The 21,771-nt window shown below is 31.9% G+C and overlaps 1 protein-coding gene across 25 annotated transcripts in view; it reads left to right on the forward strand.

Annotated features, from left to right (window-relative positions):
- The window catches only part of GPHN (gephyrin), a 750,954-nt gene that overhangs the window by 555,537 nt on the left and 173,646 nt on the right, over positions 1-21,771 (forward strand). For all 25 annotated transcript variants that reach the window (XM_077122754.1, XM_077122739.1, XM_077122741.1 and 22 more), the window contains one exon: positions 19,469-19,511. In XM_077122754.1, coding sequence (XP_076978869.1) covers positions 19,469-19,511 — 43 coding nt within the window. The remainder of the gene's footprint in view (positions 1-19,468; positions 19,512-21,771) is intronic.

Genomic DNA, 21,771 nt, shown 5'->3' on the forward strand with positions numbered 1-21,771 from the left:
TTACTAATTGGAGAAGAATGCAAATTGTCACCTACTAAATCCTCTCCTCTAATACATTTGGGTAATATAGGCGACCCTGAAAGAAAGAGGAGACCAGTAAGCATTATAAGTCAGAATGAATGGCATATTCACAGGAGATATAACTTGTAAAAAGAAGTTTAGCTCTGTTTTTTTTTTTAAGTCCACTCAGTTGAATTTAAGTGTCTACTTTGAGCCTATGAAATCTATCATTCCAATCTTTCCCATGTATCTTTTTATCTTTAGCCACCTTCTTATGTTATCTAATAATTGCTTCCTATGCCTTTTTTTTTTTACATGGGCAGGCACCGGGAATCAAACCCGGGTCCTCTGGCATCATAGGCAAGCATTCTTGCCGCTGAGCCACCGTGGCCCCCTATGCCTTTTTTACAGTTGCAGGTATCATTCTCTAAAATAGATTAATATTTATAGTTTTAATCCTTTTTTTTTTCAGTGCCTATTTTTCAAGAATTTTTAAATAGTAACCTTTTACCTCTTACCTCTCTAAGACTGGATATCCTTTTTATTCTTATTTTTAACAAGAATTACAGGATTAAGGACTAGAGGGAAAGTTGAGTTTTTTTTCCCAAAAGGTACTCCATCATTGGCAATGGGCAAAGCTAGAAATAAAAATGAAGAATATATAGTGTTGTTTCTTCCTTTAGATTTGAAAACTCCAACTTAAATTGTTACATGTCTGTAATGCTGGAGTATTTCATAAGAATGCTTTTTTTTTTTATTAGAGAAATTGTGGTTTATAGAACAATCATGCATAAAACAGAGAATTCCCATATAACACCTGTTTTAATTTCCTAGGCTAATACTATGAAATGGGTTAAACAATGGATATTTATTTGCTCACAGTTTGAGGCTAGGCAAAAGTCCAAATCAAGGTGTCATCAAGGTGATACTTTCTTCCAGAAGACTATGGCATTCTGGGGCTAACTTCTGGTAATCTTTGGTCCTTAGCTTGTAACATGGCAGGGAACCTGGCAGTTTCTGTTTGTCTCTTCCTTCTCTTCTGGGTTCCATTGAGCCCAGCCTCTTGCTTCTGTGGCTTTATCTTCCTCGTATCTGAATTCATTGCTTATTAAAGAATTCCTGTAATAGGATTAAGACCCATCCTGATTGAGGTGGGCCATACCTTAACTGAAGTAACCTCATCAAAGGTTCTTCTTACAATGAATTCATGCCTGCAGGAATGAAATAAATTTAAGAATATGTTTTTCTGGGATATATATGGCTTCAAAGCACAATACCACCCTATTACCAACACCTTGCATTGGTGTGGTACTTTTGTTACAATTAACGAAAGCATTTTTATAGTTGTACTTTTAACTACAGTCCATGGTTTAAAAATCCATGGATTTTTAAAAATTTTTATTCTAGTACCATACATGCAATCTAAAATTTACCTTTTTAATCACATTCAAATATATATATTCAAATATATATATTCAAATATATAATTCAGTGCTTTTAATTACTTTCCCAATTTTGGGCTTCTATTACCACCATCCATTGCCAAAACTTTTCATTTTATCATGCTTATATGATTCACTTTAGTTTAAATATTTTGGGAACTCAGTTTCCTGTTTAGTTGTCCAGCGGGGTATTTTATATCCATGAGTAACTATCAATGTACTAGATGATAATCTGAAATCACATAGATCCTTCGAAATATATGTGGTACTTCCATTGTTTATGAATCCGCCTTTTAAGGTGTGTTTTACTTAATTTCCATGTGACCTTTGTTACTTGAGAAAGCAGACAAAAATCTGAAAAATTCATGAAGCACAAAGTAAGGTTTTTTATGTAAAAATGAAATGATTGTTCTGTAATAAAGTAGCACTAGATGTGGATTGTATCTAAATTATAAATTCAACATTAGGTAATATAGGCGACCCTGAAAGAGAGAGGAGACCAGTAAGCATTATAAATCAGAATGAATAGCATATTCACAGGAGATATAACTTGTAAAAAGAAATTTAGCTCTGTTTTTTTTTTAAGTCCACTCAGTTGAATTTAAGTGTCTACTTTGAGCCTATGAAATCTATCATTCCCATCTTTCCCATATTATTGAATTTATCTCTTGGAATTGAGAAGGGGGAAAGTGTACTCAGATGTTTTACACTTCAAGGAAAATTAGGAATGAAAGAGCAGGGAAAGGAAAAAAAGAGAGGAAGAAGGGAAAGAAAAGGATATAAGGAAATAAACCCTGCTTTTTCATTCCCTTTTCTGATTCACTATTTAAATAATAAGTCACTTTCTCTGACTTTCCAGTATTATATAGTTGCAGGATGTAAGCAGCAACTTATAGAAGAGGATGACTTTAGAAAGATCTTAAAGATATCTGTGGATTCATGTTCCATAAAACCCTATCCATTTAGATTCGTATAGGCTTTTTTATAGCCATATTTTTCAATTATATTAACAATTTTCCTTGTCTTTTTTTCTAAGTCTGCCTCAGGATAAGAAAAAAAAAGCCTCTATTTTTGAAATCTTTGTGCCATACTGCTCTCAGTATTGCTTGGAGTCATAAATATCCAGCTTGCTGCTATTTTATCTCTCTTTTGCAACTTGCTGTCCCAACACACAGCAGTTACGTCTAACTCTGTTTGGGCTGCCATGCTTAAATGTTCTTGCTGAGAAGCATGGCATAAGCTAACGTGTTGCTCTTTGATAAGGCTGCTATGGGTATCTGCACTGAAAAAATTTTTTTCAGCAATCTAGCTCTTTGAATTTAATGTTGATGCTGTAGTAATTTATGCACTATGCAATGCTTGATAAAGAAAGGAATTCCCCAGGGAAAAAAGGGGGAAACTAAAGTAAAAATGAAGAAACCAGATGGTCTTCTGCAGTCAGATGCTGCTAAATTAGTTGCTGTTAAAAGGTTAGGCACCCCTTCAATGAATGGACATGGGTAGGAGAGTCAGAGAAAAAAACAATACTAGTAAAATCTGAAAGAGGCTGTATGAGAAAATGCTATGTCAGTCTTCATTTGCATACTGTCCAAATAGTTGGCCCAGAATCTGAGATGTAAGTAATTTGGTTCAAAGTAAGACTGATTTTAATTGTTTTACCATCAGATTTTACAGCCTCATCATCCAGTGTAAAGTTCATCAAACATGACCTTACTCCTTCATACCCATGGCAGTTCCAAACTGTTTTTTTTTAATAAACTTATAATTGTCTTTAGTGTTTTAAACGTTTATGGGGACATTAGTTTAATGATTAAATAGTTTGCATCCTACACTAGTCCCATTGATCATTCATCTTGTTTCATATATGCTTTTTTTTTCTTTTTTCATTACTAGAAAATAAACAAGATATTATTTCTCTAAGTAGAAAATACACATTTTCTACTTAGAAATGCACATTACAATTTTATCTCAAAAAGATGGGAAACGAATGATCCTAAATCGGATACTTAATCTTTATATTGCTTAATCATTTTTCTAGGCTGTGATTATTAAATTTGGTGTTGCTTAATTGCTATCTCAAGATTTTCTCAAAAAAATTAATGCAAGTATAATAATTGAACCACATAACAGTCAGTTACTTCAATCTTTGATATGTGGGCACATTAAGCTTAAATAAACATCAGAAACTGTTGTAAGACCAGGAACTCAGAATCATCTAATTGCCTTCTTTTAGTTCATTTCCCTTTACACATAGCAGGTTTATCTGTACCCTCCCCAATTCATTTGTTTTAGAACCATGTAGTGCACTTTTAGTATACAAAGAACAAGTCAAAATAACTTGGAGTTATTCATTCAACCTCAACTGCCACGATATGACAAGGGTACCTGTAACTATTCTCACTATTGCAGGTAGCATAATAGTAGCATTTCTAAAATGTTCTTGGGCATATAAGTATCGCTTTTTCCACCCAACTATATCACTATCCTTTCGCTTGCAGTTATCTTTCATACATTGCTGAGCTCCATTTCAAGGCTTTGCTCTGAAATGTTCCCCAACTAGATTTATTTTCTTGGCCTTTACAGAGTCATTTATTCTAGTAGATGTCATCATATTATGACATAGCTTTAAACTACATCCGAAAAAACTTTGGCTCTCTTTTAAACATCCCATTCACAAAGGGAAATGTTGCTACTGCTCTTAAGATTAGTCCTAATGTAAGTCAGATTATCTGTTTTTTCTCTTATTCATGCACGCATGTGTGCACCCACATGCCTTTTAAAACTTTATAATAGCCTTTTGACTATTGGCTGTTGACTTTAAAGTCAACTTCAAATCACTGATGGTATTTGTGTTTTTAAGGCCTGTCAAGTATTCTGAAGGTTGAAGTAAAAGGTGTGAATAGGAGTCATGGGATTGACAATGGCTTCTTGACAAAAGTAGGAAAATAAATGTAACAAAATTAGGGTTTCAGTGGCTAAAATATTTCAAATAGAGTCCAGATGCTATTGTAGAGGTTACTTGTATGCAGGCTTCAGCTAGATATTGCAGATTGCCATGGTATGCCAAGTCCCAACCAACAGTATTCCTGAAGATCCTGAAGAATACCCAGGACCCTGAGACTCTATAAAAACTTTACTCACTAAATTTATTTTTAAGAAATCTAAAACCTCCAGGTTGTTCCTATGCCCGGTAAACCTTTAAACCCAGAGGTACCAGACTTCCAAGAACATCAAGTTGAATCCCCCTACCCCATAATGTTGACCCTTTTCAACATGAAAAAATTAAAGTGGTCATTACCTTAATATCCCTAAACATTGAGAGAAGAATCAAAGAAGAGGAGATGTCACAGAGAAGATAGGATTTAATAAATGAGTATGACTGCTGAATCATTATATTGATACTTCTGTTTAGTCTCCAAGGGTATTAGAGCAACTAGAAGGAAATACCTGAAATAGTGGAACTGTAACCCATACTATTTTTTGAAATTTGTTCTGTAACTCCTTGTTAAAAGGTACTTTGAAGTTTTTTGCTTTTTTTTGCATAGATGTTATATTTCACAATTAAAAATGTTAAAAATCAATAAAGGAGAATTTTTAGGAAAAAAAAGTATAAGTAAAAGAATAAATTTTTTAAGAATCCACCGTTATGTTATTTATTACCTCATTCAGCTTCACCCACTTTCCCGCCATAGGTTGCTTTTTCATTTTTTTCTCTGTGCCTATTCCCTTTCTTTATGTTTTGTTAAAAATCACCTGTTTTATTTATCTTTAACTGTTTCTTCTCTTCCTTTCCCTTTTCAGTGAATAAAACCCATTTCAGGAACTGATAAAACAATTTTTATTATGACCCTTAATAATTGTTGTTTAAAAAGAGTATGTTTTTCTTGTTTGCTGTAGAGGAACAAAGTGCGATGGGCATTGATGCTTTAGAGTTCCAATATGGCAACCCAATCATATATTTTACCTACATCCTAGGCCAACTAGCTCATAAGCATAAATAAATTAGATATATTATTTCTACCAGTAAAAATTATAAGTCATACAGTGGCCCTGTCAAAAGGCTATTTATAAATAGAATATCTATGCCTTTTTCAACTCATGTTAAAGCATTATGTTAATGAGTCCAGGGTTACAGAAAGTTGTTCCATGATTATAAAATGTAAAACCTTATCCTTAATATCTTATTACAGACGTGTATGTAGGGAATGACTGAGAATGTGTTGATGTTTCAAAATCTGTAATATTTGAGTAAGACTGATTTGAACAAATAGTATAGTAATCTTTACTAAAAGGTCTGAATTTTAGAATTTTAAAAATCAAGTGTTTATCATTTTCAATAGCAGATTCTTTTTTCTTTTATTTTAAATAACTTTTGTCTTGTTCATCACATTGTTTAGTGAAAAATATAGACAAGCAAAGAAGAAATTAAAAATCACCACTGAGCTCATCTCATTCCTCCCATGTTAACTGCTATTAACTTAATAGAAAGGAATAAGCCAGTTGAATTGGAAAAAAGAAAGGAGAAGGTAAGGAGTCCATTAGAGAATGTAGGGGTATATAGAGAGTAAAGAAGCAGATCTGAATGAAAGGATTGAAGAATTCCCTGTATGGAAAAAAGCCATTGTCAATCCCATGACTCCTATGCACACTTTTTACTTCAACCTTCAAAACACATGACAGGCCTTAAAAACACAAATACCATCAGTGATTTGAAGTTGTGTTTAAACTCAATAGGCAATAGTCAAAAGGCTTAGGTTATAAAGTTTTAAAAGGTATGTGGGTGCATACATGTGTGCATGAATAAGAGAAAAAACAGATGATCTAACTTACATTAGGACTAATCATAAGAGCAGTAGCAACATTTCCCTTTGTGAATGGGATGTTTAAAAGAGAGCCAAAGTTTTTTCGGATGTAATTTAAAGCTATGAAGCTCTGTTGAAAAACTAACAATTAAAAATATTGCCATTGTGATTTTTCTTAGAATAAAGAGTACATGTAATAGGAAATCCAGATGATACTAGAGTCTAAATTGGAGAATTCTAAGCTTAAGGGTTTATGGGTATTAGCAATCTCATGTCTTTTAGTCAATCTGTTCCCATTTTTAATGAAATATTTGAAATACATAGTAAAAAATTAATATAACAAGCACCCATATGCTGACCATCTAAAATTAACAAATGTTATTGTTTTATTATCATTTCTTCATATATTTTCATGTATTTTTAAGAAATTGAATAATGAAGACAAAGCTCAAATTCCCTTTGCATAGACTTGTCATTATATATTAAGAACAATATGTTATATGATAGAAAATTCAAAATATATTCTTCCCATATATATGGCGTATATTGACCTTACATTTGTATGGTACTATTTTTCTTAGGATTCCTTTTAGTCTTATGGTTCTCTGATATCTTTCTACTTATATTTATTCTTTAAGTAGCCTACTGGCTTTTAGTATAACTTTTGTGATTTTTGGCATGTGCTAGAAGAAATGGGATATGTATAGATGGATGGATATGTATACACACTCACATACTGGAGATTAAATATATACTTGTGTGCATGTGATATCATTTTCCTGTTTACTGTGATATCATTTTCCTGTTTGCTGTGCTCAGATAGCAATAAATTAAACTGGCCAGAAGCAAACAAGATATCTCGAAAACTATTCTGGCTAACCCTACCTAACTCACTGTGTTGTACATTATCTATACCAGGAATATATACATTATTCAAAAGGAACGAAACAGGAAGGCAAAGAAAACAAAAAGCACTAATACTAAGCAGAGAGCCCCCAGCATGATTAATAACATTATTCTGTTCCCTGTAAAGCTTAATGTATGTTGGACATTGGTGTTAATGATTGCAAAAAATAGAAATGCTTTATAATTCAACTTTCACTAGTCTCATCACTATTATATTCCATGTAACATGCTTTCCTATAAAATTTGAAAATGCCTCAACAATTCTAAGTACAAATCTAACTGGAGAATATTATTGAATAGCTATCATAGATCACTTTATGGAAAACCATAGGAGCTTTTCTATAGAAATTTATAGTAAAACCGCAATAAAGAGCAAAAAAAAGTATTCTCTTTTATCAGAGATGTCTGATAAAACTAATAAGTTTTTATGAAATATCAAATTCCAAAAAAACATTTTTATGTCCATTCTGATGGAATGCTGTCTGAATACCTACTGTATCTCTTTTTATTACCAATCTTTTGACCAGTTTATAACCTTTTTCTTTGGTGTGAAAGAGGTTGTGAACTGTTTCAGCCTTGGAGAGATTGAGAAGAGTATTTTCAATACTTGGCTTTTGTTGGTGGATATAATTATCATAGTCTCCATCATTCTCATCCTCATTATTATCATCAGAGGTAAGACTTACTTAGCCTTTACTACATGTCAGACCCAGTACCAAGCACTTTATTTGTATTGGTTTAGTTAATTCTCACAACAATCATATGAGGAAGGAATTCAACAAAGCATTTGAGCCTTTTTTCTACTAGCTGTTTCCTCAACCTGGAAAGCTCTTCTTGATCTTCATCTGGTTGCCACAGGTTTTAATTCAAATGACGCCTATTCAGAGAAGTCTTCTTCATCCAATTTATCTAAAATAGCTATAGCTATTTTACTAGTCACTTTTTATTCCATTTACTGTGCTTCATTTTCTATATAATATAATTGCTATCTAAAACTGTCTTATTTATTTACTTGTTAGTTTACATGTTTATCTGTCTACTTCCATTAGAACATAAGCAACAAGGAAGCAGGGATTTTGCCAATCTTCATATTTTATCCCCTGCACCTAGATTATAATGTAGTATTGAGTATGTGCTCAAGAAATATTTGTTCAACAAATAAATAGTATCTTATTCTCATTTTTGTAGATGTCGAACTAATGCTTAAAAAATTAAGTAATTTAACCAAGGTCCTGTAGCATGTATAACTTTCTACTTTTTGTCTGCTTAGAGAAGTATTCATTACGTTCACCTAAGTCTCTAACTTAATCAGATCAAATTTAGCACAAGTGCCTGTACCTACAATATAGGGCCTATATTGAGAAAAAACTTGACACAAATCTAAAATAATCTTACCTGTACTGGTTACCCTGGTAATGTGTTATATGAATGTGAACTTATATTAGTGTAAAGGATTAGAACCAGTAATTTGGATAGATAAAATGTAAATTTTGCTATGTAATTAAAGTGGACTGAACCTAAATTTAGCAATGTTTTAAGAAATAATGTCCCTTCTTCAAAGTTTTTCCCTACCTATGGTTATTTAGCTTTTTCTTTAAAAAGACTTTTTCAAATATGAAGCTTCATACAGAAAAGGTAATGCCTAAATTATATAGTAATCTAAGGACCATATATTTGTCTTGTGTAATATAATATATTGAATCACATTGCAGTTCTTTTATTTTTGTAGGCTGTTCTCTTTCCCTTAAGGCTTTTTCATGATTGAATCTTGCCAAGATAATGTTAATATTCAAGCTGGGTTTTTAATGAACAATTAAAGGGAAATTTAGAGAAAGAGAAAACTGCAAACTTTTATTTTATATTAAGCCTTGGAGGTTATATTTTAAGTCAGATTTTAATAGAAACAATACATGTTTCATATAAATTTATTTTTTTCAATGATAAACTAGCATTTCAATGAATGCTAGTTTATCAGTAAAAAAAATCACTGCATAAAAATCACTTTTTTGGACATAAAAAGTTTCTGGCTGTCCTGTATAGGACACTCTTTTTGGTTATCTTTGCCTTTCCTTGTCTGAACTATTTTACAGCACTGCATATTGTAGTGTACCAGTAATACTAATGCAAATGATCTTAGTTCATTGAAGTGCAGATTGTGCCTGTTTGGAGATTCAGTTGATTTTTGTACCATTTTTGACCAATTTTGATCTATCTGAAAATTCATTTCAACATTTTTATGGTTCATATATATGTGTTTTTTTAGAAAATGCCTTTTTACCAGTTGATGCTGTGTACCAGTTGAAACATCTTACTCAGTCTCTCATTAACACTTTAGACAAAATATTTATCACAAGTTCATTTTATATTTTAGGATAGTCCTTTTTAAAAAAATTAGCCATAACAGTTTTCCCTTCTCTGTGAGTTCAGTTTTACTGGCAGTGAGTTTTCTGCTTTTCCAGTTGATTTAGCCAAACACCTAAAACTTGAGCATTCAGAGAAAGTTGAAAAGACATGTACGTGGTAAGCAAGAGTCTAAAAATAAAATCAAGCTATACCTGTTATCTCTCTCCTTAGATCATGAGAGACTTGATTAGCAACATAACATAGACCACACATGGTTTTGATATGAGACTTCAGAAAGATTAGCTTTTATCGTTAGGCCTCAAAGAATCTTCCTAGGTATTTTCTAAATCATAGCTAGTTTCTCAATACTATACTGTAAAGGCGTATCTTTGCCTTTATATATCTTTGATGAGCCTATGATTGCTAGTTAAGCATTCAGAGAAATAAAAATCACAGCTTTCTCAACAGTACTGAAATATAACAGTGTGAACTAAAAAGGAAAACGATGTAGCTACACACTTAAATAGTAAAATATATTCAGTAGAAACAGTAGCTTTTTAAGGAATGAATAAGTGATATGATGTGAATTTTAAAATAAAAGCCAAGAAATATTAAAAATCTAATTAGAGATTTAGTACTATTTCAAAATTCATATTTAAAGAAAATGAATATGACCTTCTTCCAGAAGTTCCAGAAACTATATACTAATTACAAATGTCCAGGAATTCAGGTTTTGTATTACTGACTGTAATTATTATCCCTTACACCCTGTTTCATAAAATTTATAAGTATTTCTTGAAACCTTTCTACTCAAATACTTACCTAAACTAATCTTCCTTGATGTTAATTATGAGAGCTGTTAAAATGACAAAAGAAATTAGTTGGCATTCTTTATTACAAATCCAGAATACTAGCCAAACAAGAGTGATAATAGTCACAACAGCAAAAATAATAATAGCAAACACTTATATATTGTTCACTCTAGGTCATGTACTTTTCTAAGCAAGTACATTACATATATTATCCCATTTTCTTCAGAAGAATCCTATGAGATAGTTATTATTATCTTCATTTTATACATAAGGAAATGAAGACAGAGAAATTATGATTCATATGGTGTTAACATGGATAATAATGTTAATGAGATTCAAATCCACACAGTGTGATTCCAGAGTACCACTTCCCAAACCGCCTTTCATTATACTAGTTTTCCTTTGCTCTTACATCTGCATTGCTATTCTCAGTGGTTCTCATTGCTAAAAGAAGTAATCAAGAACAAAAGGGCAATGAAACTTTAAGGTCTAATAATGAATGTAATGATTGCCATTGGTGGGTTAGAAAGATATAAGGTCATCGACTAATGTCCACAGAACTGAATTTGGAAGTCAAGAGGGCCTAGTTCATTACTACTTTACTGTGTAATCTAAACCAGTAATAATCCACCTCTAGAATGAAGAAAAATTATTTAAAAAATAATCGATTATTCATCCAAGGTTGTGAAATAGTATAGTGAATAATCCAAAATAATTAGTAATAAAAATTTTTTATTTAGTTTTGTAATACATTATATATGGTTTGATGGAATATTTGCCTTCATGTATCATGAACATTAAAATTCTCAGAACAAATACCAAATCAAAAATATTCTATGTATGAATAGGAGACCAGCATGAGATTTTCAGAGTTTCTAGAGATCACTGAGAGTGGCTTCGTTTAGAATTAAAAATTTACATAGGAAATACATTAGGAAGATTTACCATTGATGACTAAATTAATAGTTCCTTAAATCATTATGATGATTCTATTATTAGATGTGTTCTACAGATTGTAGTATTCTCTTTGAAAGTGTGTAAGGAACTCACCAAGTTCCCTATGCAAGAGTACAAATAAGCTTTGATTTTCAATGATAATTGTAATTTCATTCATCAGCAAAGTAACTTCTCAAAGTTTTAACTTCTTCTAGATGAAGTTAATACTGAAAAAGAAGAACTGTTCGTATTTACCTAAGACTTTAAAAAGCTCGGTGGTATTGAAGACAATAAAAATTCATAGAACAGTGGGAAAGCATTTAAGATGTCCCTTGAAAAAATATTTTGAATTATGTTGCTTATAAATACTGTCTATCTGCCTACAAGGGCTTATATTATTCATAGATAAAAAGGATAGCATTGCTGTTTTCAATCTGTGCACAGAGATTACTAAAGTTCAAAGAATAATTAGTTACAAATACACAGTTACACACATATATGTATATATATATGGGTATGTGTATGGAAGTTCACCTTTTCTTAGAGGATTGTTAATGTGGTGACTGTTAAACAGTTATTCCATTTAATTAATCATCTATACCAATGGGAAAAGAACTGATGAAGCAGAATTTTTTAAAATTCTGAGGTTTTTATAATTTTTTAAATAATCCTGTTTCCTTTTTTTATTTCCTAGATGGTCTGGTAAAAGGACTGTTGGTTAATTCAGTGTCTAATTTTATATCTTTTTTTCCCTAATAAATTAGGTAACTCTAGTATGTAAATTGATACATTCAGCAGATGGAGGAGGGAAAGATTTCTTAGAACCACAAACTCCTAGAGATAAATGGAAGCTTGAAAATTATCTAATGCTGGGGTTTTAACCTTTTTTGCACTGTGAACCCATTCAGTACTCTGACAAAACCTACAGACTTCCTTTCCGAAAAATGTATTTTTAAATATTTAATATAAAGTACATAGGATTGCAAAGAAAACCTGTTCAATTGAAATCATTTTCAAAATATTTTTAAAAATCAGTTGTGATATAATAAAATGTGCCTTTTTCTAATACATTAAATAAAATCTGGCAGCAGGTTTAACAGCTACTGTAATTTGAAATAGCATTGAGTGTAACTATTTTAAGATATCTATAACAACTTAAAGTAACAGCTAATTTATTGTGGTGTGTTGCCTAAGCTGAAAATTAAAGAAAGTGATTCATTTTAATTAGGTTAGTGGATATAAGGCTTATATATTTTTTTCTTCATCCTCAACAACAAGCCCCTGACTTTTAACCACAGATTCTCCCTAGGGCCTGTAGACCCCAGTTAAGAACCACTGGAAACACCCTCAGTTTACAGATTAGGAAACCAAGACCTGCAGAAAGGAAAAGACTAAGGTCATACAATGCAGAATTAGATTAATCTTTGAAGAACCAACTGTAGACCTTTATTCAGTTTTTTTCTGAAGCTTTAGCCTATACATTGTTAATCTTAATCTGTTGTCAGTGGTTCATTGCATGATCTGGAGCAAATTCTTTATTCTCATTGTGCCTCAGATTCTATCTATGTAAAATATAGTTAACTTGAAATCTGTATAGGGATATTAGTAATGACTTAAATTTGTGTTCCTCTTTTTCATTTATAATAGTTTTCACTTTCACATACATTATCTTGCCTAATTTTCCCCATTTTATGAAGGAAATTAAAGCTCCAAGATGTTTAATGTTACATCCAAGATCACACAGGGGAAGGAGAAGAACGAGTATCAGAAGCTCTACCATTGGACTCCAAAAAAATTCCCTTTCTCATGCTACCTTACATGTCATAAATAAACCTACACTCTTTTGAGTTCTTCAATTGAATAAAAGTGTTGTGATGTCAGAAATCTAATTAAACCAAATTAGTTTTCATTAGGTTTAGATAATACTTGCATCCAAATTCATTCAGATAAACTGATCAGTGAGTGGAATTATGGAAGAGATCTTTCCTAGATCAATTCTCCATTGTTACCCTAAGAAGTGAGAGGAGAAAGAAATAGAATTTAAGAGTCTAAGATTATAGAGTTGTTGGCTTAATGCTGTTTAAATCAAGCTTTTACTTTCCTTCCATTTCTGGGTGGGTAAAAAAAAAGCAAGTAATCTGAGTAAATGTCACTGGGGCCCTTTTTCTTTTCCTCCTATGCTTTATTTGATACTCAGAGAAGTTTGTTCTTTCAAAGAGAGTCAATAAGGACTATGATACCTCAGAAATCTCTATTATCTCTTACATTCTAGTGGCCTATATGACATCTGGAACATCCTGCTCTCTTAGAAAATATGGATTCTTCTTTACCTGACCTGAAACTTGGTATAACAAAACCTTTGTTGATCTCCAAATGTCGTAATTTGATTAGGCTTAAGTAATCTTAACAGTAATGTTTTCTAAATATTTGAGATCATTCTGTAGGGTACCCAGATATCTCTTAGCTATAAACCACATAATTTTCATATTATGTCTCTTATATATACTAGCAGAGTACAAATAAAAATTATTTTAAACATGATGGAATAGCTTTGCATAGTACAGGAATGGCTATGATCCTACTTAAAATATCACAATTAAGTTTGGTATGCTGATATTGAAGAGAACACTAATTACTAAGAAATACACATTCAGATTTGGCAAACATTCTATACAAAGCACTGTGTTTGACATATTGGGAAATATAAAGAAAATAAAAGACATGGTCCTTTTCCTCCAAAAACCTACCATCTATTTAGAGACCCATATCAATAATTGGAATATGATTTAACTATGATAAATACTAAACTAGAGGTTCAGATAAAATGCTTTAATAATTTAGGGAAACTTAAAACTAGTTTATGGTGATGATTGCAGACCATATAAATTTATTAAAATTCATCAAACTATGTAGTTAAAATGAGTGAGTTTTGTGGTAGGTAAGTTCTATCTCAATGCTGTTATAGGAAATAATTTAGAGAAAGAAATTATTTCTCATTAAGGAACTTGGGAAACATTCTTTGCAACTGGTAACAATTTAGGCTGCATCTTAAAAGACAAGTAATATATTTGAATCAGAAAATAAGTAATAGGGTATTCTAGAGAGACGAAACAGATTGTCTTTGTCTAGAAGCTCAAGAGTACAAGGCATAATATAGAAGAGCTAATTCAGACCATGCTCTACAGACCATATGACTTGTATTCCTACCAGTTCGTATAACTATTTAGATACGACATTTCTAAAAGGTTCTAGTCAATCCCTATTAAAAACATAACAGTACATAGCATTTTTTTCCTTTTTCCTTTTTGCCTCTTTGGGTCAAAAACAAGAGCTTGCCTCCATTCTAAGCTTATGAGGAGGGTATGTAATCACAGAGATATATATCACAGCTGCCAGTGGCTCCACTGATCATAACTACTGAAATTTGTTCTGACCCTTATAACTTAAAAAGCACTGGTAGATGTATTATCTCCTTTGAACCCCACAACAGTCTGTTTTTCCAATGAGTAAACAGATTATGAGAGAGACCAAAACCCAAAATACTAAAGCTGCACTGAAGGGAAGTTCAAAGTTCAATAGATTCTGCCTGCAAAGAAGATGAGCCAGAGAAAATAGTAATATATAAAAAATACGTGACTCTAGCCCTTTGAACAATTACAAATCTAACTAATTTGGATGCTGCACATGAATTAAAAATTCATATCATACAAAAGGAATAAAATAGATGAGGTTAACTCCTATTATTTATAATAGGAAAACAAACTTGGCTTTTTTCCTAATGAGCTATGACCCTGTTATTGGCAGAAACAGCCTATATTAAAATAAATTTTGTTTCCGGTAGAGAAAATATATAAAAAATTTAGTAATAGTTTCTAAATAGTAAAGTTTCTAAATAGTCTTTTTTGTTGTTGTTGCTTTTAAAAATGTAGAAAGAATAAAATTTAAATTGGGTCTTCCACACCATTGCCATAGAACTTCTCAGATTATATAAGTAAACAGACCTACAGAATGCTTAATTTTAGGTTTAAAATGTGACTACTAGCCAGTTAAATCAAACTAAAGGTAGGTAGATAGGTCTTTCTTAATCTCTAACAAAAAATGATGACTTCTTTCGTTCTAGACAGTGACCCCATCTGACCAAGAGCTCACAATTTTTCAGTATGAGCCATGTTGTATAGATTTATTCCATGCATTTAACCTGGTGAGTGGCAAAATAGAGGCAGTTTTTAATGAAACCTAAGTTGTGTTAACCTGCAATCAAATGTAATCACCATTTTAATATTTATACATCCTTATATTGTTAAGAATCTAGTCTTAAAATGGGTTTTATTTTATTTGTTTTTCTCCTCCCTTACTTCTGTGAAATGCAGAAGGGAAAGAATGTTTCTTATTCACGTTTGTACTCCACTAACTGGTGTTACACATCTGGCTTCACTGGAGAGCCCCTGACATCGCAGAGAACGGTGATCAAAATTCTACACACTAGCTTCAAGCTGGGGGCTCGTAGCTACTGCAGCATTGAAAAGGGGTCTTTTCCTGGCTTCTTTAAAATAAGCATGGTGATGGGATGGTTTAAGGGAAGAACACCTCTCAAATCATATGACCACTGCTGTGCTTCCGTATGTCCTGCTTTCGTCATTACAGCTTGGCACTACATTCTTTCCCCGTATTTTAGTGGACTTTGTGTGTACGAGTGCGGGGAAATCAGTAGATGGTTGTACATTATGCATGCATCTTTCAATGTTAGAGTGATGTGCCTTCCCTTATGTTTCACAAATTATGATCACAGATTAAATCTTCTGTGCTCCTGAGAGAATGAGCTTTCTCTCATTTATTAGTGTGAGATTCGTGTATTTTGATGTTAGCACTCTCAGTTATTCTTCATGTTGCATTAAACATAAGTTGAAATGTTCTCACATGAAAGTTAGCTTTTCATGTTGGGCTGAAAAAAGTCTTCATTTCTGTGTAGCAACTCATGATATTATAACTTATGGCTTTCAATTGTACCTCCCATAATGAAGAGCTGACTTTAAACACTGTGCTATTCTTGTTATGACCTAAGCGTAAGGTAAGTCACTTCTCTAACTGTATCTAAAGATTGTGATTGTTGTTCAAATTTTCTCCGCTTTTTTTTTTTAAGGCATTGTCACTTTTTTTCTTCCATTTAATACGTGCTCTCCCTCCTTTCATTTTCTGTTTCATGTCTTAAGATTTCTTAATGGACAGTGTGATCTTCAACAAAATTGTATCTTACATGTAAACACTTGTTGAAATGAATTATTTGACATGTTAAAGCAGTCTTTATTGTAAATGAATACCTATATTTTTAACAAGTCTCTTTGTGTTTCTCATTTCCTCCACTAATTTTAATGTACTATACTGTTTCTGTCCATTATTTTAGTTTTGATTCTAGTTGAAGGGGGAATTATTTGGCAACAGCAGATTCAGATGTCAATTATAGTAAAATAACATGATTCAATAGAATAAAGTAGCAGATAACTTGATATCATACCTTTCATTTGTAATTCCTGACAGATTTGGTATTAGGCCCAATCTTGGTTTTATTTTGTTTTTCAGACTTTCTCTTTTTAAAGGACCAAAGCCAGGGTAAGGTAGAGAAAAAAAAAAAACAACAAACCATAAAACTAGAAAAAGACCTATAATACCATCTTTATAGTTCATATGTGTGAGAACAAGAGGAATAGTTGTTTCCCAACTTTATTCTTTCAAGGAAATCCCATTACATTGTGAGTGATGATATAGTGAAATCTTCATAGTGGGATCTTATAAAATAGAATAAATATTATAAAGATCAATTTCATGGTACAAAAGAAAGGGTCATTTGCCATATGGATAAATATTAAATTTAAAAAAAATTATTTATCTCAATATTTTTTAAAACATTAAATTATTTAAGTAAAGAAATTCTTATAATCATTGATTTCAAAAGCAATTTTCCCCAAATCTGATTCAAATAATCAGTTGTACGCTGTTGTTGGCAATTTGTGAACCTTGATAAATACTCAGATTTGGGGACTTGCTTTCATTATCCAGATTTATCTTCTAAAATGTTTATATGATTCTAAACTGAAGTGCCACAAAGCAACTTCTTCAAAGAAACTTGGGTTTCTTTATTCAATTTATGCTATGAATGAATCTTTTGTAAATTTTTTTTGCTCCATCAAGGAAGGGGAGAGTGTGTTTTCTTTCATGGTTTTGGTTTGGTTTCATGTTTTTGGTAAAGCCAGCTAGTTCTTACCACCATTTCCATTTAGACTATATATATATATATATGTATAGTCTAAATATATATATATATTTATAGGTTGGATCATTTTATGAGACAATTTGAACTACTCCTGTGAACTGTTCTGTTCATTGTAAATCTCTTGTTTCTATCCATATACTAGCTCCACTCTAGATTGGAGGGGCTTAAAGATGAACTCTGGAGGAATAGAGGCTACGACTTAAGAGTAACTATTATTGATCAAAGGAGTTGCTTTCCATTCGCAAACGGTGCTTTGCGCTATGGGTTTGGGCTCCTTCTGTTTCTACATCTTGTTGAAGACTTTCTTGACTTCCATTTACTTCCTTCAACTGTTTTTTGTCTTGCAACGTTTTCCCCCTTTTCCTAATCTCTCTCTCTCTCTCTCTCTCTCGCCTAGATTTCTATCTCACTTTTAAGCTTTCTCTTGTGTTCTTTGAATCACTGTCTTAAAATGTATTTTCTATCTTTATTAAACTTCTCTATTAGTGTTTGTTTCTTTTCTCCTTTAAGGCTATAGTGGTACAGTTACAACTCATATTCATTTCATGGTATGCCAACTTGCTTGTTTATTTTGCAGCAAGTTCATTAGTCATTCTTACTCTCTTGGTATGAATTTTCAATAAGAAATAGCAGAACATTCTGCATTTACATATTGTCTCCTCCTGTAGGCCCACGCTTTATTTTCTATCACCTATATTCACTCCCTCAAACCTCTCTTTTCCCTTTCTTTTCCTCATACTTATCTTCCTCTTGGTATTGTTTTCTTTAAGTAATCATTAAGTTCTTTCCCATTTGGTCCAGAATTGTTCTTCAATAAGACTTCTGTGTAAAAAAATATGAGAATATATCTTCCAGCTTAGCTTCTGCATTCTAGTATGTTTAAAACTAATTAAACAATCTGGGCCAAAAGAGAATAACTTTAACATTTAGAATTATTTTTCCCTCCTTTTTGTGAGTGTGTATGTGTACTTCATTGTGTGTATGTTTGTGATTTCTTTTTATTTTCGTTTCTTTAAACATTAACAATTGTTTTTTTCAGGGAAGGACAACCATAACCCACCCTAAGTTGCAACATTCTTTTCATAACTTGTTTCATTACAATAAGTAGATTGTGTTAAGCTATAGAAATTAATTTGTCATGTATATATCCACTTGGGGCAAGCTACTGCAGAGTAGGAAGAAGAGGTATGGAGCTGAAATATTATTTTCTCTGAAATTAGCAATAATGTTAATGCCATCCAACATGGCCTTTGAATTCATCGGTTATACAACCTTTAAAAGAATATTCTACTTTGACCTCAGCCATTTGAATCAAAGCACAAGATTTTCTGATGAATGAATACTCAAGAACTAGTAAATAAATGAATTTGATTTCATTGATTTCCAACAGGAGAATATATAATATAGATATAATCAATTATTATAATTAATAAATAACTTTAAATAAAATACTAAATAACAAGGTTACTAAAATATAAGGTAAATATTATATATAAGAGGATTTTTCTATTTTTCACTCAATATGTATACTTAAAACTTTTACATTAAAGTATTTGGTTATAAATTTATTGTTTGAATGGTATTATTATCCCAGTCAAGAGATATGTTAACTGCCTTAAGATGAAGGGTGTGTGTTCACAACTGAATAATGCAGTAACTTAAATTTTTTTCAAACATAGATTTCAAATACACATCAATAAAATTGCCTTCAGTTTTACTTCTGTCTAATATACAATATTGTTCCCCCAGTTTTTTTCTCTAAAATTCAGTTAGCTTCTTTGTTTAAAGTAGGGAATGGATAAATTAAAAATATATGAGACAAGTGTAAAATATTTTGACTCACAGGTTTTAATATCTGAGATGTATAAGCCCTCTGCTTCTAGACCTCAGGAGCTTGCCCATTAAATCTGCTATCCATGTTATGAGCCCTAAATTACTGAGTTTATGCTCTCTCTGCAGGTCCAGTCCAGGTGCAGCAGCAAGGAGAATATTCTCAGAGCCAGTAAGTATTACATCATTTCAGGTGGTCTACTGAATTAGACCTTATCATGTAATAAGAAGAAGAAGAAAGACAGACAATGGGGAAAGTTTATGTTAAGAATATAATTATTAGGACCTTCACCTTCTAAAACTATTGGTATAGATATATTAATGAATAATTCTCTTATTCTGTTTTATAGACTGAAAGCGAACTTTGAAAACACTTCTAGTAGAATGTTAATGAGTTTCTCTGTCACTCTAAGATGAGAAACTCTCTTTAATTGCCTCACTGACAAAAAGTTATCCAAAAAAGACTAATTAAAAATAACAATAATGTAAATCCATTGAAGGAGTCTATCCAAAAGCAAAAAAAAAAGGACAGGTGGAATATTTGACTCCTAATGTGTACATCACAATCATTTTGTGAATATGAATTCCTTCCTTTACAGACAGTATATATTTGAGAATATACTGCCCTAAAACAAGGATGAAGAACCCTTTATTTTATTTTTTGGTGTGTTCACTAATATCATTAAGTTAGAAGTCATTTAACTTTGTGTATTATTCATTTTCCTATCATATGAAAGAGAACTATTATAGCTTTTTCTTCCTTGTATACTTGAAATGATATGACAGTAAAAATTGTACCTCAAAAGTTTTGGGATCCTAATTGAAAGGTGCTGTATAAATGCTAATTATTTTATAATTTTTCTATGTCTCTTAATAGCTTACTGATACCAGCATCCCATTTTCTTCCTAATTTTTCTCAAGAGAAAATGCACAGGTGGAATATAACAAAATTGGTCTATTGGATACCCACACCACTGAGAGTATTAGTAAATGGAGTGATTTATATTTCCATTTTATTTGGTTATTTAAAAGTTAAAATAGTAATTGAAGAGCTTCAAATAGGTCAAAATTCATGTCTTATTTTATAGTTTTAATGTAAATTTTTCCCATTAATATATTGTGAATCTTACCATAGCTGGAAACTTGTGAGTTAATAAGCAAGCACATTATATTTTCAGAGTTATTCATAAATTAGTGCAAACAGGTATATTTCACTTGTATGCTTTCATGAGTTTCCACAACATTTGACAGACATATTGATTTAAGGAATGCTCTTCAGTAATAAAAGATATAAAGTCCTATAATCCCTCACTGTATTAGTTTCCTAGCTGCCATAACAAATGCCATACAATAGATTGGCTTAACAACAGGAATTTATTGGCTCACAATTTCAGAGGCTAGAAGGTTTTGCTTCCTGCCAGGATTGCAATTTTTGAGGTTCCTGGCTTTTCTACCACATGGCAGTGTACATGGCCATGTCATCTCCTTTCTCCTCTGGGTTCATTGACTGTAGCTTCTTGCTTCTCCTGTGGCTTTTTCTTTTCTGTCCAATTTCCTTTGTTTATAAGGACTTCAGCAATATTGGATTAAGACCCACCCTCATTCAGTTTGGGCACACCTTAACTAATGGCAGCTTCAAAGATCCCTTTTACAAATGGGTTCACAGCCATAGAACCAGGTATTGGAACCTGAATATGCCTTTTGTGAAGGACGTGACTCAGTCCCTAACACTCACTGAGGCCCAAGGTTGAGAAACTTAATGGTCAGGGGGGTGATGATTGAATGTTTACTAAATTAAAACATATAGAGATAACAAACTTAAAATATTAGTGATATTTTGTGATCACTGCTGTATAAATAATTTTCCTTTATTATTTATCCTGAAATAATTATGGGTCACTGATAATAATTACGGTAATTGGAGAGAAAAGATAGTTTACTATTAAGAACATATTCCTTTGAACCTTTTTACACTTCTATCATGGATCTTTTTGTTGTTAAGACTGTTTCATTTCATTTATGCTTTTACTGGCTTGTTGGCTATTTATCACTTTGAATGGCCTCATAATGATCCAGGTTTCGCTAGTCATATTTTCTTAGGATGAAATAGTCATGTAGTTGGTCCCTACAGTTATTTAGATCCATGTGGATAGCCTATTCATATGATTTACCTTAAAATTCTGTGACTTCTATACATAATTTGTGGTCTTTCCTCTTAACACCAGTTTACTGACTCATATACCTATGACCCTTTCGTTACCTGAACTTCTTAATTTCAATATCCTGTTGTTAAGTGAGACAACATTTATCTCCAATTTTTCTTCTCTTGCCATGTGCAAGGGTATATACAAATGCCATATAGCAGTGATTTAGAACCTTTTGGCAGTTCCCCATTTTCTCAGTTCTATATTCTGCCTCTTTTCCTTTAGACC

Source organism: Tamandua tetradactyla, chromosome 12 (genome assembly GCF_023851605.1).
Source record: "Tamandua tetradactyla isolate mTamTet1 chromosome 12, mTamTet1.pri, whole genome shotgun sequence".
Classification (NCBI taxonomy): Eukaryota; Metazoa; Chordata; class Mammalia; order Pilosa; family Myrmecophagidae; genus Tamandua; species Tamandua tetradactyla.